The sequence below is a fragment of the Ceratotherium simum genome, chromosome 33 (assembly GCF_057802395.1).
Source record: "Ceratotherium simum simum isolate JZ-2026a chromosome 33, ASM5780239v1, whole genome shotgun sequence".
Lineage (NCBI taxonomy): Eukaryota > Metazoa > Chordata > Mammalia > Perissodactyla > Rhinocerotidae > Ceratotherium > Ceratotherium simum.
Genome location: NC_141932.1, coordinates 2,994,403 through 3,012,307, shown reverse-complemented (window position 1 = coordinate 3,012,307; position 17,905 = coordinate 2,994,403). Strand labels below are relative to the sequence as shown.

Genomic DNA, 17,905 nt, shown 5'->3' with positions numbered 1-17,905 from the left:
TTCTTGAGTGATAATCATGTGTAGTTCTCATTCTTTTTTGTTTGTTTTTTTAAATGACTGTCGTTGTTGGTTTTTGGTGTCTAGGTGATAGTGACTTCCCAAGTTAAATTGGGAGGTATTGGTCCTTTCTATTTTTTTTTTTTTTTTGGAAGACTATAATTGGTGTTATTTTGTTATTTTAATGTTTGGTAGTATTCTCCAGTGAGCCATTTGGGCCTGGAGATTTTTCTTTTGGATCCTTTTTAATTACATATTATTTTATTTGAGAAGTATAGAACTGTTGAGAGTATTTCATATTGGATAAATCAGATAGTTTGTCCTTTTCAAGGAATTTCATCTAAACATTCCATTTTGTAGACTTATTTGAAGTATTCCCTTATCTTTTTAATAGCAGCTGGATCTATAATTAGGTCCCATTATATTCCTGATTTTGGAAATGTGTCAGCTCTCTTTGTATCTTTGTCAGTCTTCTTAGATAGTTATCAATTTTATTGATCATTTTGAAGAACCAGTACTTTATATCATTGATTTTTCACTAGTATCTGTTTTTTGTTTTTTTTTGTTTTTTTTTTTTTTGTGAGGAAGATCAGCCCTGAGCTAACATCCGTGCTAATCCTCCTCTTTTTGCTGAGGAAGACTGGCTTTGAGCTAACTATTGTCAGTCCTCCTCCTTTTTTCTCCCCAAAGCCTCAGTAGATAGTTGTATGTCATAGCTGCACATCCTTCTAGTTGCTGTATGTGGGACGCGGCCTCAGCATGGCCGGACAAGCGGTGCGTTGGTCCGTGCCCAGGAGCTGAACCCCGGCCGCCAGTAGCGGAGCGTGCACACTTAACTGCTAAGCCACGGGCCCGGCCCACTAGTATCTGTTTTTAATTTCACTGATTTTTGTTCTGATCTTTATTATATTCTTTCTTCTACTTTGTTTTGGTTGTATTTTGCTATTTGTATTTTTTGAGGTGGGTGTTGAGATTATTGATTTGAAACTTTGTTTCCTAATAATAGCGTTAAGTTCTATAAATTTCCTTCACAGCACTCTTCTAGCTTTGTCCCACAAGTTTTAATATGTTTTAATTACAATTTATTCATTTCTACAGATATTTCTTGATTCTTTTAGAGACTTCCTCTGTAACCCATGGATTATTCAGAAGTATATTATTTCATTTCCTAATGTTTGGAGTATTTCATGCTATCTTTTTGTTTTTGATCCAGTTTCTTTCACGTTTGGTCTGACTGCTTAAATTTGTTGAAGTTTGTTTCATGACCCAGGATATGGTTTATCTTGAATGTTCTGTATGGCTGCTTGAAAAGAATGTGTCTTCTGCTGTCATTGGGTGGAGTTTCTGTAAATATCTGCACGATCCTATTGGTTGGTGGTATCATTCAGATTTTCTATATCTGTGGCTGATTTTCTGGCTCATACTTCTATCAGTAGCTGAGAGGGGGGTGTTGAAGCCCTGCAGTGTAATGGTGGAATTGTCCTCCTTTAAATTCTAGCAGTTTGTGCTTCATGTTATTTCAAAGCTCTGTTAATTTGGTGCATACAGATTTAGGATTGCTATGTCATGTTGGTGTATTGACCCTTTTATCTTTATGTAATGTCTCTTTTTACCTCTGTTCATTTTCTTGCCTTTGAAGCATACTTTATCTGATATTAATATAGTCACTACTGCCTTTTTTGATTAATGTTTGCATGGTTTATATTTTTCCATAATTTTATTTTCAACCTTATCTATATTATTATATTTGAAGTACATTTCTTATAACAGCACATGGTCAGGTCATGCTTTTTTATCCATTCTGCCACTTTCTGTCTTTTAATTGATAGATCATTTAAATTTAAAGTAATTATTGATATGTTAGGGCTTAAGTTAGTCTACGATTTTATGCTTTGACTTTTGTTGTGTTCCCTGTATATTGTTCCTCTATTTTCTGGTTGTTTTTGTTATTTGGGTGGTTGGGGTTTTTTTGTTTTGTTATTGGTTGGTTTGGTTTGGTGTTTTTTTTTATTTGGTTTTTTGGGGGATGTTTTTGCCTTCCTGTAGATTACTTACATTTTTTTTTTAGAATTCCATTTGACAGATCTATAATGTATTTTGAATTTATGTCTAATTTTTTAATCGGTTACTCTAGGTATTGTATTGTACATACGTAACTTATCACAGTCTAATGTTATCAGCAATTTAGCACTTTGATGTGTAGAAACCTTAATTCCATTAGGTACCTTTACATTCCCCATTCTTAATATAATTGTTCTAAGTATTTCCTCTTCATACACTGAGCACTATATTGAATATTGTTATAATTTTGCCTTAACTAACACATGTTTTTTACAAAACTTACTGTTCATTTTACTCAAGTAGATGAAGCCATGATCATTTATCTGCAAATCACTTATCTCATTTGATAATACATCTTGGCCATCCCCTTAGGTTGAGGGAGATAAACCAAACTCTCTTCAATGGCTGCATAACCTGTTGTAACTGTGTAGAAAATACAGATAATCTCTGGGTTTGAGGTGGTGGGGAGAGAGAGAAGGGCGAAGGTAGGCATTTGGTTTTCAGCATTGTGTGTGAGGTGCCTGAAGAACATCTCAGTGAATCCCACTATCTTCTGCCGTGTTGCCCAAGCCAGACACCTCACAGCCATTTTTCTTTCATCATCCCAGCATCCGGCCACTCTCCCATTCTGTTCATTTTACCTTTTTATTTTCCTTAGTAGACACTCAATGTATGTGTATTTTAGTGAATGGGTACACACAGTAGGGTATTTTTATTACAATGTTTGGGTCCCTCACAGAATGTTTACACAAAGCTGTGTATAGTTGGCACAGTATATGACATATTCTCAAAGAAAATCTACATGGGCTTTTATGGCCAGATCTATAAGACTTAAGTTATAAGGAATGATTGTGTCAGAGGTCCTCAAGACCACCCCAGGTTTGATGATTTGCTAGGAAGACTCAAAGGACTCAGCATATTGTCCTACTCATCAACTATGATTTATTACAGGGAAAGGAATCAAAGCAAACTCAGCGAAGGGAAAAGGCACAAGGACTGAAGACCAGAGGAAACCAGGGACAGTCTTCAACAGTCCTGTGTCAGGGAAGTCACATGGGACATGCTTAATTTAAGCTCCTTCATGCAGTTATGACAGTGGATTGAAATGTCTACCAGCGAGGCTCATTAGAGGCTCAGTGCCCAGGGGTTTTTTATGGCACTCTTTCTAGCACATACTAAGTTTCAGACCTCCAGAAGGATAGCAGGTGTTCAGCATAAGCCACATTGTTTACACAGAAAACTTGGGCACGCTGAGCCACTCCTCATTTCTGGGAATGGTGGGAAACCTCTCAAAATCTAAGGTCCCAAATCCTAGCCCAGCGTGGACTTTGCAAGCTCAAAACAATAGCAGTCTCAGGCCTGTTGTGATATTTCTACATAATGACTGAAATGGTACTAAAATGCTATTAATTCTGATTTTTGTAACATTAGCAAAAAAAAGTTTCCTACAGCAAAATATGAGTCATAGCTTTGAAGTGAAGGCTTATATAAGCGTAACGTTTGTAACCAAAAAAAATCACCAAGTCACAGTAGAACTTCTTACAAACTAGCAAGATTTAATGTAGTGATGGCAAAGTATGGAGGAAGTCTGGTGAGAAAGGACCTTGTCTCTTCCTAATACTGATATACATGTGTATGTGTATGTGTGTGTGTATACACCACTTAGGGCCATATATATGAATATAAACATATATAGCTATTATATATGTAATGTATTTTTTATATGTGCATGTCTGTATGTGCATATATATATATATAAAATATATATATGGCTTCAAGTGCTGTGACTGGGGAATATAGCCATTGTTTGCCTTTATCTATAAAGATGTAAAGGCCAGGTCAATGCTGTGTGTTTCTATAGCACATAGGTCAACAATTGCTCATCTCCTTGTTCCTGGTGGTGTTGCTCTTGGCCTCTGGCTTCAACAAAGAGAGAACTAAAGAATATGTGCATCATTCATTGCGCATAACTTGAGACTAAAGAGTGTGTTGTTGCAGGCTTAGTCTTGTTTTCGGATCTGTGTGTAAGTTTCACTTGGAGGGGCGGGAGCAGGTGGCCCAAGCTGGGAGGGCCTCTACAGACACCTGATGCTGGAGACCTATGGGAATCCGGTCTCGGTGTATGTACATCTCCCCTTTGTCCTCACACTCCAGCCCACAGGTGGCCTTTCCTGTCTCAGCTGTGGGAAGCTGGGTGCCTCTGGAATGCTCAATGATGTCATCCTTGAGTTTCTTGGGTTAAACATTTGTAATCTGTTGGCTCACATGTGTGTTACATGTCTCAGAATTAAATGGTCTAAGCTAAATTGTAAATGGGCAACTTACTTTGCCTCCCTCAGAGCAGTGTCAGGAGGCTGATCCCTGTAGTCTGACTTCCTGTTGCTACTTCCTGACCATGTTCTTACCTGCTGGGTGATTTAAATTCTTGTCCACTTTGCTTCCCTTTATTTTCGATATCCATGTTTTTATTCTGAAGTTTTGACATCTGGGACCTTGCTGATCCTGCAGAAACTGCTGCTCCCAGGGTTACCTAATTCCTAGAGGTAGCAGAGGACTCCCTGTGAGCAGCAGGACTTGCACATGCAAACCAACTAATCCAAAGCCCCTTGCCCTCACCTGATGCTTTTATCAAGTTCTCACACAGCAAGACCCTTCACTGATCACCCAGTACTGTCTACCATGCAGCTAGATGCAGTGCCTACACCCTGGAGCCCACTGAAGTTATTCAAACTAATCCTAAACCTGCTACCTCACCTTGCCCATTCCTTCCAGGGAAAATGACAGTGTAGGCTTTGCCCGCCCTCCCCCTCGCTCCTTCTGCCTCTTGGCCCCACCCTGGTGCTGGCCCTCATGGCCTTGTGGAGCACGGCATACCCTCACAGGAACTAGATCTCTTCAATGACACTCATCTCATCTGTTGGCCTCATATCAGAATAATAAAACCTACATTTTAAAACAGTACACCTGAAAGCATTAATGAGATGGTAAATATTAAGAATTTAGCAAAGCAAGTCAGCCATTTCCACGTCATTTCCAAACAATAGGATGTTAGTGCACCCAGCCAGATGTGATCCTTAAGTTGGAACGAGGTGGGGAGCTGTGGACAGAGGAGGGAGCAAGTAGAAAGGCATTCAAGGGACCGTGGTCTTGGTAAGATCCCAGTTATCTCCCATCCTATTTTAGAAAGATTCTTCCAGATGCCCTTCTCAAAGCCCCACACTTGTGACAATGACCAAGCACAAGTAACTGGGGGCCTCAAATTCATTCGTGACAACTTCAGATATTCTTATATCCTTTGTCCAACTTTTTGTAGTCTGAAGAAACGCCTTTGTGTGTGCTGTCTCCATTTGTTTTCTGATCGTTTCACAGGCATCCTCGTCACTCCTTCCTCATCCCTTATGGCATTTATAGCTGTGTCATCTTTCCTCATCTCTGCTTACTACTATTGCACTTTCTGGTTGCTTTCCATGTCCCTGCTTTCAGGTGTAAGTTCTCACACACATTGGAAATGCTTCCTTCTCACTTTGTCTCTCCTTGAACCCTGGAATCACACTTAAGCAATCATCACCTTTTGACGTTTGCCTTACATGTCATTTTAGCACCTGTAAGCCTGTTTTTCATCTGCATGTTCTTTTGCCCCTCACGCTTTCTGACTTGTCCTCCTGCATTGGCCTGAGTGTCACACATCACCTCTGTGATCTTTCCTACCTCTCCACTTCTCCAACTTGGACTTCTTTGTCTTTTCCTCCCTTTCCATTTAACTGAGGAGCCCCTTGGGGCAGTTTTCCTCTCCGTGCAATATTTCCACTTCACCTTTACTTTCCACTTCCCAAACCTCCCTGCCTTGTGAACCTCCTTGCTACAATGCCACCCTCTTCACCACTCTGGCCTAGGTCAGCAGTGACTACCATGTTTATAAATTTTCAGCCCTTGTCTTCTGCTTGAGACTGAACTTGTTCCTATTGATCACTTCATTTATTTTTATTTTTATTTTTGGTGAGGAAGATTGGCCCTGAGCTAATATCCGTGCCCATCTTTCTCTATTTTTTGTATGTGGGATGCTGCGACAGCATGGCTTGATGAGCAGTGTGTAGGTCTGCGACTGGGATCTGAACCTGCGAGCCCTGGGCCACCGAAGCAGAGTGCATGAACTTAACTGCTGTGCCAACAGGCCAGCCCCTGATCACTTCATTCTGTTTTTGTGTGTGTGTGAGGAAGATCAGCCCTGAGATAACATCCATGCCAATCCTCCTCTTTTTTTGCTGAGGAAGACTGGCCCTGGGCTAACATCTGTGCCCATCTTCCTCCACTTTATATGGGACGCTACCACAGCATGGCCTGACAAGCGGTGCATTGGTGCGCGCCCGGGATCTGAACCCGGGCCACCAGCAGCTGAGTATGCACACTTAACAGCTATGCCACTGGGCGGGGCCGCCCCCCCGCCCCCCCACACACACTTTATTCTTGAAATACACTTTTTTTCCTTGCTTCTGTAACATCATTCTCCTGGTTTTCTCCCTCCCTGTCTTTTTCCTTCCTTGCTGACTCATCCACTTTAGCCACTCATGCAGTGTTGAAATATCTAAAGACTTTGCCCCAGGCCACTTTGTCTCACAAGGTCTCTCCCAAGGTCTCATGCCCCGGACTTCAGTTATCTTATTTAATTTGAAGACAAATTTATTTCCCCAATCCTGACTTCTCCTTGAAGCTCTGGACCTGAATTCCTAATTGTCTTCTTGCTGTCCCCACTTGGATGTTTCAGAGGGACCTTGGTCTCCACATGATTTAATAAGATTCAAAAACTGCTTCTCCCCAATTTTGATCCACTTTTAGTCTTCCCTCAGTACCCCCTGCACTATGTAGTTACCCAGGACATAGATCCCTGACTCAGCATCATTACCGCCCTGTCCGCACACCCATGTTCAAAGAGAGTTGCCACTTTTACCCCTTAAATGCCACTCAAGTCTGTCCACCTCTCTCATCCACCACCTCCCTAGTCCATCCAACCACCTCAACTTCCGCTTCACCTTACTAATGCAGTCTGCTTGTACCTACATTTCCTTTCTAATCCATTCTCCACACTGAAGTCAGAGATGCAGCTCAGATTTGATCAAGTACTACTCACCACCACACACACACCCCCCATTCCCTAAAGTGTTTCATGACTTCCTTTAACTCCTGGGATAAACACAAATCCTTAACGTGGCCCATCCAGGGGGCCTTACCTGGTGTGGGACACACCTGTTACTGCTTTTTCTCCTGCACAACTCTCAGCTCTCTTCTCTTTTCAGTTCCTGTTTCCATTTCCTGTCCTTTTCCCTTCTGCTGTAGGGCTCTTCCCCACTGACTCTGGCCAGTGAGTGAGTGCCTTTCCCTCCCGTCTCATCTCAAATAGCACCACCGGGAAGCCTTTACCACAACACCCATCCAGGTCATGACCTTGCTTTTTCAGAACTACATATGTATATATACAGTTCTTTGTTCCCCAAGACAATCTTCAGGTGTGATGGTTTGCTAGGAGTCACTAGACTCAGAAAGTGGTTAAACTCATGGATCCGGTTTATTACAGCAAAAGGACAAAGATCTAGATCACCAAGGAGAAAAGGCACGTGCGGGAAAGTCCGGGAGAACCAAGCACAAGCTTTCAGGTGTCCTTCCCAGGGCAGTCGCACGGGGACCCAATTCTTTCAGCAAAGATGTGACGACACGTTCAAGTGTCACCAACCACGGAAGCTCACCCAAGCTTCAGTGTTCAGGGTTTTCACTGAGGCATGTGGTACCTACGTGACTGACCATGGATGCTCATGTGGGGGCCTGGGCCCTCAGGTGTAGAAAACCCACCATCCAGTACGAGTTACATTGTTACCATAAGTTATCTGGTCAAACTGATACAGCGGGACCCATGGCCTCAGGCATAAAAATCACTCTTACCAGCCAGATATTCCAAGGACTCAAGTGGTCTTCCTGGAGCTGGTCAAGGGCAAGTCCTTTCTTTGGAATGTGTAGCATTTGAGCAACCAAAGACTGTTCATTTAACACTTTCCTACACAGTCCACCCGACTGGCCCTTGGCCTAGGCTCTGTGACAGCAAAACAACCATATTTGCCTGAGCATCTCCATGTAGTAAAGCATTTCTGTAACATACACCATCGTGTCATCAGGAATATGGCTAACATTTGAAGGAGGGAGTGTGTGGAGTATGGACAGATTTAAAGAAACAACCAGTCCATCCTATAAAGCCATTACATTTATATCCATGTTTTTGTACTAATTTGATTACTTGTCCTCTTTGATCAACTGTTTTTGGTACTTTGTGATAAACCACCTGCCCTGTCACTACACTGGTTTAAGTCATCACCCTCCCCCGTCTGGAAAGCAGTGAGAACCTCCTAAAATCTCCTTCCTCCTCTCATGCTCCTTCCTTGGTCTCATTTCCACACAGCACCCAGAGTGATCCTTTTAAAACATAACTCAGATGACATCACTCTGCTCAAAACCCCGTGATGGCTATCCATTTCACAGTATATTAACTATATTTTCTTGATACTCTGAATTTGAGGCCTTGCTCACTGGAGAGAGAGACTGCCCCTTCCAGGGCTAGCCAGTTCTTAGAGATAATGAACTACTTGTAGGGGCCATGCCTTTTGTATGCAAATGAAACAATCCAAAGCCTCTAATTGGAACCACCTCCTCTTTCTGGCCCTTACACTTCAGGAGACAATATTCTTCTGTCCTGATCATCCCAGGGCCTGGTACCAGGCAGACAGGGACAGCCCCTATGCCCCAAAGCCTGCCAACAGTACTCAAATCAGCCCATCCTAAACTGTTTGCTCTGCCTTTCCTGTGGAAAACACAAAGGCTCTGGAAGGCTCTGGACAGTGCTTTCTCCTCCACTTCTGCTTCCTCACCCACCCTGGTCTTCCCCACGTGGCCCTGCGTGATGTGCTCTGCCTCCTGTTTCTACGGATCTGTGAGTATAGACTTCTTCCTTCTTCCTATCACTTCCAGGTCTGTGCCTCTTACCATACCAAGTTGAACAATTCCTGGGCACATTTTAGAACACACAGGAAACCTTACAACCTCCTTACAGTGCTCTATAAGGCTCTACACAATTTGTCTCCATTTCTCTCTGACTCATCTCCTCCCACTGTGACCCCTGGAGATGCAGCTCTAGCCACATTGGCATTCTTGCTTTTCCTCAAACCCCCCAGTGCTCTCCCAACCTAGGAATGTCTTTCTCAGAGACCTAGGAGCCATCTGTTTGAAATGAAGACATCAAAAGAGAGCATCCCTATCTCCCCGTTCCTGGGGATGGGGAGGGAGGACGGGGGGGGGGGGGGGGGGGGGGGGGGGATAGGTGCCTAATTTCGGTAGGCACCTTGCTCCAAGTTGCAAAACTACCTTCTGTTGAAAAGAAATGAGAAATTTGTTTTCCCTTATGGAAAGCTAATGTAAGGTAGATAGTCACCCCAATTCCTAGGTAAATTTAGGATGAACTATGTGTAACAAATGGTGCTATCATGTTTTCTTACTTGAAGACTAATTACTTTTAAAACATGTCATGGGTTGTGTCTGCTTGGCTATATGAAAGGGTGAGATTTCTTTCTGTCTTTACAATCTTACCAATTGTCTGCAATGTGCATCACATTCTGGTTTAATGCTTATTCAATAATAAACTGTTTTATTTCTCTACTATCTTTGTGGAGAGATTTTCTGGGTTGGGAGGAGATTTTTTTCTCTTTGAATTATATTTCCCCAACAATTTATCCCGTTACCTGTCTACAAGAATTCAATTTCAAATGCTTTTGAAACTTCTGTATATGCCAACCAAATAAATACGTAGGCTGATTTTACTATTTGAGCACCCCAAATGCAAACTGATTACAGGGTCCAACAAACACATGGTACGTGGAAGGCGATGGGTGAGTGCAGCTGTGCGTCACTGCGTCACGCCAAACGGGCGGGCAGTTTTGGGCTGGGGGCGGCTCCCAGAGGGGTGCGGGTGGATGGGGGAGGGCACGAGCTGCGGGATATGGGGGGACACAGACACATTTCGTGGAGCCGCACTGCGCTGACCCTCAGGTATGTGCATGAATGAAGAGGCCCCTGGGCAGTGGCCTGCTTTGGACACGACTTTTCGAGCCGGGGCCAGTTCTGGCGTTTGCGAGCTACACGAGGCCGACCTCAGCAGCCTCCTGCGGTGGACTGCTATTCCTTAACACGTGCGTCAGGTCAGTTCGTTACTGCATTCGCTCACTCGCGGATTTCCGTCTTTGCTCGTTCCTTCCGGCCTCTGCGCACTTACCTCCCCCTCCTTCTCTGGCGTTCCCTCCGCTCCCGCGTTTCCAGCATGCAACCGGGCGCGACCCCCGCCCCACGTCCCGCCTTCTGCCGGTCTCCGCGCCCTGCCGTCTCATTGGCCCAACGCCCTCGGCCCACCCATCCCCGACGGAAGTTCCCATTTCGGTCTCTTCCATTGGGCATGCTGCCTACGGCCTGAGAAATTTCAACCAATGGGAATCAGTCAGGAACTACCCGCTCAGCCAATGGGGCCAGGGCGCGTACTATAAAGGGCCTGGCCCGCGGTACCGCGCATTAGCTGCGACAAGGTGGCTCCGGGTTGGCTCGTCGCAGGTGAGCCTCCAGGCAGTGAGTGTCGGGTCCCTGCCTACCGCCGCCGCGGGAGCACGTCGGGACTGGAAGACCCTCAGCCTGAATGTTACCTCCTCCCACCTCTTTTCAGGATCACCCGGACCCGGGCATCCAGTTCCACGGGGCTCAGGAAGGCGTCGTCGCTCCACCATCTCTTATGAGTCTTCCCAGAGCTGTGATGAAGTTGGGCGATGTTCAGTCCGCAGGTGAAACGGGTAAGAATCAGGACCAGAGAGGGAGGGGCGGGAAGAAAGGCCTGTTGTCAGGTGTTGGGGTTGGGGGTGCAGAAAACAAAGTGTTGACATCGCTTTTTTTGTGTGTGTGAGGAAGATCAGCTCTGAGCTAACAGCTGTGCCCATCTTCCTCTGCTTTATGTGGGAGGCCGCCACAGCATGGCCTGACAAGCCGTACATCCGTGCGCGCCGGGGAGCCGAACCCGACCACCAGCAGTAGAGCGCGCGCACTTAACCGGTACGCCATGGGGCCGGCCCCTGACATCGCTTTTTTATTTCAGGAGCTGCAGCGGGCCAAACTCAGCCCAGCTTCCCTACCGTGTGAGTGCCTTTGGTTTTGTATCTGGAAGCGGAAGGGAAGTGGGGCCAAGGAATGAAGAGCAAGCTGCACGTGTGAAGTGTTGGCTCATGGGACTGAGAGCTGTTGACCAAACACCCTGGCTGGGCCCTTGAGAAGGGAAAGGGGCAGAGGGAGGGTCAAGTGATAGAGGAAGGTGAGCATTCGGAGTCCCTGACTCTCCCTCCCCCCACCTCCCAAACTGAGGCCCACTTCCTCCTCTCCTGTCAGGCGGCACTTCACAATTGATGACTTTGAAATTGGGCGTCCCCTGGGCAAGGGAAAATTTGGGAATGTGTACCTGGCTCGGCTCAAGGAAAGCCATTTCATCGTGGCCCTGAAAGTGCTCTTTAAGTCCCAGATAGAGAAGGAAGGACTGGAACACCAGCTGCGCAGAGAAATCGAAATCCAGGCACATCTACAGTAAGGACAGTCTGCATGAGATTCCGGCACTGGTTCCTTACACTTGTGCTGTTTCCTCTGTCATCTCTGACATCTGAACCCAGCACTTCCCCCAATACTACCCCCAAATAGGCCCTTTGCTTCCGCCTTGAAGATTTTTCTCTGCCATTCATTCCAGTTACAGTATGTAAAGTTGCCTCTCTGTCACACAACTGAACCCTGATGCCTGTTCCCTCTTCTCCCCTCACACACTCCCAAATCGGGCTGTTTTTATACTAGTCTCAGCACGATTTGCCCCTTGTGTAACCAATCACTTGTAATAGCATCATGAGTTGGACCTCAGGGAGGAGTCTGACCCTTCCTTCATCCCTCCCCCAGGCACCCAAATATCCTACGCCTGTACAACTACTTCCATGATGCACGCCGGGTGTACCTGATTCTGGAATATGCTCCAAGGGGTGAGCTCTACAAGGAGCTGCAAAAGAGCCACACTTTAGATGAACAGCGTACAGCCACGGTGAGGTGGGGGAATGGGGGCTCTGGAGTCCATGAGTTTACTGTGGGCTGGTGGGAGTCACTGCTTGTGACTGTCATTAGTGTCCAGATTGGGTTTTTCTTTAGTTTATTTCTGAATTTTATTCTTTAAATTTTATATGACACATACATCCTACAACTTCATGTTTGGATATCCTACTACACCCAGAATATTAATAAGTAGTATATATAAGTTTGGATTCTTTGGTTGTAAGCAACAGAACCCAACTCCACTACCTTATGCAAAGAAACAAATTGAAAGGCTATGAGGGAGTTCACTGAATAAATGAGTGGAACTGGCCCAGAAATAGGAAGCATGAGATTTCTAGAGGGCTCCAGACAGGGAACCAGAGCAATGATCATCCCAGCAGGAACGGTTGGGTCAGCTCGCTGTCAGAATGAATGAATCTTCCAATTTTCCTCCTATCTTAGTATCATTTCCTCAGGCCTCAAGTCTTGTGGGAGATCATGTGATTGGCTCAGCGTAGGTCCTATCTCCGGCTACTTGCTGTGCTAGGGCAAAAGAGAGGCTCTTCCATCTTAGCATCCATCTTATAAGACCACATAAAATAGTGGAGAGGAAATTCTTCCCCACCAATAATTGTGGTGCTATTAAGGAGGTAATGGAGTTGGTAACCAGGAAGTAAAAGATTCCACCACAATTATAAAATTCATGAAGAGTATTTTACCTCATAGGGAAATTGTGGCAGACTCCATTTCCAGACTGCTTTTTCTTTGCTCACACAGATAATGGAGGAGTTGGCAGATGCTCTGACCTACTGCCATGAGAAGAAGGTGATTCACAGGGATATTAAGCCAGAGAACCTGCTGCTGGGGTTCAGAGGTGAGGTGAAGATTGCAGACTTTGGCTGGTCTGTGCACACCCCCTCTCTGAGGTAGGTCAGGTGGTGGTGGGATGGGCCCTGGGTGCCAGTTAGGAATGATCCAATTCAATTTATTCCACATGTAAGACCCAGATACAAACCTGGGTTTGTGTTTGAATACTGCCTTTTTCAAATGCATATGTTAAATATGTATTTGTAGTTTGGAAGAATGTGGTTCAACCATATCTTTTATTTTTTGATCTCTGTTAACATATAACTTTATCAACAAGTTTCCATGTAAATTAAGGACCATTGCTGTGTAATTCCAGGAATTTTATTCTATGAATAAACCATAATTAGTTTACTTGGTCCCTCTCGATGGACCATCAGTTCCAAATCTTTCTTGATGCCCAGAATATTCTTGTGAAAACATCCTGGATTATGAGCTAAATAATTGTATGAATAATTCCAAAATAGAGAATCGGTGGGCCCAGTACTTGCCATCTCTGCACTTTGATCCATATTAAAACTTCGTGTTTCCAAACTCCTGTGCTCAGGAGCAGACTGCTCAGGACTTCCTAGGATCTCCCATCTCACTGGAAGCTGGGGAAGGAGGGGTCCCCTTGTTCTGGGCCTCTGCGCAGTGCTCCCTCTTTGCCCTCCTCTAGGAGAAAGACAATGTGTGGGACTCTGGACTATTTGCCCCCAGAAATGATTGAGGGGAGAACATACAATGAGAAGGTGGATCTGTGGTGCATTGGGGTGCTCTGCTACGAGCTGCTGGTGGGCAATCCGCCCTTTGAGAGCAACTCCCACAATGAGACCTACAGACGCATCCTCAAGGTGGGATGGCCACACTCGGCATTCGTGGGGAAGCAAGTCAGTGGTGCTGGTGGGCCTGTGGAGCCGGGGGCACACACACAGGTTGTCTACTAAGATCCAGAACATTGCCTTGATGGGACTCAAGGAACAGACAGAACACGGACCAGAGAAATTAACCGTACTTCTCTCTTCTCTGGCCTTATCAGGTAGACGTAAGGTTTCCCCCATCAATACCTTTGGGGGCCAAGGACTTGATCTCCAAGCTTCTCAGATACCAGCCCTTGGAGCGGCTGCCCTTGGACCAGATCATGGAGCACCCCTGGGTCCGTGCCCACTCTCGAAGGGTGCTGCCTCCATCTGCTCAGATGGCTTCCTGAGCCCTGTCTGCCCCTCCTCCTTTGTGTTTGTTCCGGGAGTACTCTTGGCTCTGCTATCTCACCTGTCGTTTGTTTCTTCTCTTTTAAGATGCAAGATGTTAATTAATAAAAGCTGAATCATTTTGTACCAGGTCTTTATAGTTGTGAGTTGGTGTCTGATTGGGTAGAATTGTTACTTCTCGTAGAAACTCTTTCCCATGAGAGCAACCCAAGATGGTGCCCCTCCCTGGCCCCCAGAGATGGTGACATAACCACTCTCCTTGAAAACCAGTTACTACTTTCTGCAGATAACCTCCCCGGAGGTACATAACCTACCACCTATCACAGCGGCTCCTAGACTCAACTTACTATTCCCCACGTATTCAGGAGTATGCCATCTGCAAACAGGACTCTGATCAACCCAGAGGTCTGCTCTTTATACTGACATCCAACATGCTGCTGTCTTCGAGATAAAATATTTCCCAGCACTTCCATGCCACCCAATTCTCAAATGAATTCACTAGCAGCTCCATGGTATGTCACATTCTGATTGCATCAGAATAAATCATCCCTAATAATATATATATATATTTTTATGTGTGTGAGGAAGATTAGCCCTGAGCTAACATCCATGCTAATCCTCTTCTTTTTGCTGAGGAAGACCAGCTCTGAGCTAACATCTATTGCCAATCCTCCTTTTTTCCCCAAAGCCCCAGTAGATAGTTGTATGTCATAGGTGCACATCCTTCTAGTTGCTGTATGTGGGACGCGGCCTCAGCATGGCGGGAGAAGCGGTGCATCGGTGCGCACCTGGGATCCGAACCTGGGCCACCAGTAGCGGAGCGCGTGCACTTAACTGCTAAGCCACAGGGCGGGCCCAAATCATCCCTAATAATAAATGTAACATCACCTCTTCTGAAATCACATCCTCCGCCTATAGCAATTTCCTTCTGTCACAGTTCCGTGTGGCAGCTGCCCTCTTCATCCATAGGAAGCTGACTGCACCAGAGTAAACATCTAGACTCCTCAGTGGGGAGCTCAAACATGTTTTCTGCTCATTTCAGGCATCGTATTCACCTCTATGTCCCCTGACTAAAACCACTTCATATGGAGTTTGCCTTGCTAATGCTACTCCCACCACCATATTCTACATTCTCCTCAATGTGAAATGTCCAGCAGATGCAGGACCACGTCCCTATTATGAACAGACTTGCTAATTATATATAAACAATTCAGCCAGTTCACTCTCATATGAACAGTTTCCACTAGTGCAGATCCATAATTTAAATGCTCCAAGACATCGGCTCATGGTTTTTCACCTGCATCTTCAGTGCTCACATCTCTGCTTTCTAGCTTCCTCCTCTCTATCAGTTTTCTTAATACTTCAGTGAAACACCTGGAAATTCCTAATAAGTTAAGTGGCTCATACACATAAAGTGTGCAATATTACTCATTTCTGATGCTGGAAAAACTTGTATCACAGGGCACATTTGGGCAGGTAGGAAAGGATAGAAAAATTAACCAGGGCCTCAACATTGACTACCAGATGACATGTTTAAATAATGAAAACTCTCTGACATGCTTTACAGTAGGGATTTCGAAGTTTCTCCAATAGCTACATAGCTTTCCTACCTGCACTGATTCCAGACATTCTGCCTCCCATGATACAGAGAATATAAAAATCTTAACTTTAATATCTGTTTTACATCATAACCCAAAACCATTTAATTTAACCATAAGAGTCACATGGCTAGTCCTCCTCACAAAAAAAAAAAAAAAAAAAGAAGTCAGTGGGCTTAGCGGTTAAGTGCTCGCGCTCCGCTGCTGGTGGCCCGGGTTCAGATCCTGGGCGCGCACCAACGCACCGCTTCTCTGGCCATGCTGAGGCCATGTCCCACATACAGCAACTAGAAGGATGTGCAGCTATGACATACAACTATCTACTGGGGCTTTGGGGGAAAAAATAAATAAATAAAATTAAAAAAATAATTTTAACCATAAGAGTCAGCCACATGTGAAAAAGAGAATTATGTGTCTCTCAGTTTGGGCAAATTACTATTGCCAATGATGGATAACATTGTTCCTTGTGTGCTAATTAAGTACATTTTTCCATGACCTCCTTTTATAAATAGCATCTTCTAGGAAATTAACTTCACCTTACTCTTTGACTCAATTAAAATCCTGTCACTGTGCTTTTCTCTAATTTTAAAATTAAAAATCTTGGGGCCAGCCCCATGGCTTAGTGGTTAAGTGCATGCGCTCTGCTACTGGCGGCCTGGGTTCGGGTCCTGAGCACGCACCCACGCACCGCTTGTCTGGCCATGCTGAGGTGGCATCCCACATACAGCAACTAGAAGGATGTGCAACTATGACATACAACTATCTACTGGGGCTTTGGGGTGAAAAATGGGAGGAAAAAAAAAAGAGGAAGATTGGCAATAGATGTTAGCTGAGGGCCAGTGTTGCTCAGCAAAAAAAGAGGATTGGCATGGATGTTAGCTCAGGGCTGATCTTCCTCTCACACACACAAAAAATTAAATTAAAAATCTTGAGGGCATTTTCTGCACACCATGTTTCCATTTTCATAATTGTATGTATTGTCAACTCATTAGAAGGTGGACTTTACTTTTTCACCTTCACAGTCATAAGAAGAAAACAAAAGGAGTCATTAATGCTGACTTCTAAGACTGTGCACAATATACAGTAGTCCTCCCTTATCCAGGGTTTAGCTTCTGTGGTTTCAGTTACTCGAGGTCAACCTTGGTCGGGAAATATTAAATGGAAAATTCCAGAAATAACCAATTCATAAGTTTTAAATTGTGAGCTGTTCCAAGTAGTGTGATGAAATCTCGCACCGTCTTGCTTCAGCCTACCCAGGGCGTGAATCATCCCTTTGTCTAGTGTATCTGATATATAGCCTACTGGCCCATTAATCACTTAGTAGCCATCTGGGTTATCGGATTGACTGTCTCAGTATCCCAGTGCTTGTGTTCAAATAACCTTTTTTACCTAGTAATGGCCTCAAAGTGGAAGAGTGGTGATGCCAGCAATTTGGATATGCCAAAGAGAAGCCATAAAGCGCTTCCTTTAAGTGAAAAGAACATAGTATATATAAGGTTCCGCACTATCCGGGGTTTCAAGCATCCACTGGGGGTCTGGGAAGTATCCCCCATGGATAACGGAATACTTCTGTAATTCTAGAAGGAATGTTAGAATTCCTAACATGACTTTGTTGGTTTCTTGTGTGCAAGGAGTTAATGTTGGGTTGACTTAGGGTTCACCCCTGTCCATTTCTTTCTCCATCTCCCATCATTCTTTTGTTGGCATCACCCAGTATCATGACTTGGAATAACGGTGAATGCTAACACCACCCAAATTCATATATGCAGGCCCGAACCCTCTCCCATTGTTCACACATAGGTTGAAGTGCACAGGTGAGACACTTTGTGGTCTTACAGACATTTCAAACTGACCATGCCCAAACTGGAGTCCTGGCTTCCTCCAAGCCACCCCTACTTGTACCCTCCCCACTTCAGGGAATGGAGGTGGCTCTGGGTCAAAGAAGGCCCAAGAGAGACTCTGTGCGCGCACACCGTGTTGGAGGGAAACTTCCGACGTCCTCCTTCTGCGGTTATTCTGACCGCTCATTTATCCGTATCCCTTACAAGACGATCCGGGGAAGAGATA

The 17,905-nt window shown here is 44.8% G+C and overlaps 1 protein-coding gene across 4 annotated transcripts; it reads left to right on the top strand.

Moving 5' to 3' along the window:
• Positions 1-10,147: 10,147 nt before the first annotated feature.
• On the top strand, positions 10,148-14,375 carry AURKC (aurora kinase C). Of its 4 annotated transcripts, none has more exons than XM_087421064.1 (8): positions 10,148-10,289; positions 10,802-10,925; positions 11,225-11,264; positions 11,512-11,703; positions 12,061-12,199; positions 12,964-13,112; positions 13,709-13,883; positions 14,069-14,375. In XM_087421064.1, exons 2-8 carry the CDS (start codon positions 10,868-10,870, stop codon positions 14,237-14,239), a joined length of 924 nt encoding a protein of 307 aa, XP_087277190.1. In that variant the 5' UTR covers positions 10,148-10,289; positions 10,802-10,867; the 3' UTR covers positions 14,240-14,375. The 4 variants fall into 4 exon arrangements, with proteins under 4 accessions (XP_087277190.1, XP_087277191.1, XP_087277189.1 ...); XM_087421065.1 differs by lacking the exon at positions 10,148-10,289 and adding an exon at positions 10,490-10,692; XM_087421063.1 differs by lacking the exon at positions 10,148-10,289 and having other exon boundaries at positions 10,711-10,925.
• Positions 14,376-17,905: the final 3,530 nt, after the last annotated feature.

Bases quoted from the DNA above. Each gene is read 5' to 3' on its own strand.
- AURKC (XM_087421063.1), top strand. From the start codon at position 10,775: ATGTTACCTCCTCCCACCTCTTTTCAGGATCACCCGGACCCGGGCATC. The intron at 13,113-13,708 runs GTAGGTCAGGTG...GCCCTCCTCTAG, and splicing joins GTGCACACCCCCTCTCTGAG to GAGAAAGACAATGTGTGGGA. The intron at 13,884-14,068 runs GTGGGATGGCCA...TGGCCTTATCAG, and splicing joins CCTACAGACGCATCCTCAAG to GTAGACGTAAGGTTTCCCCC.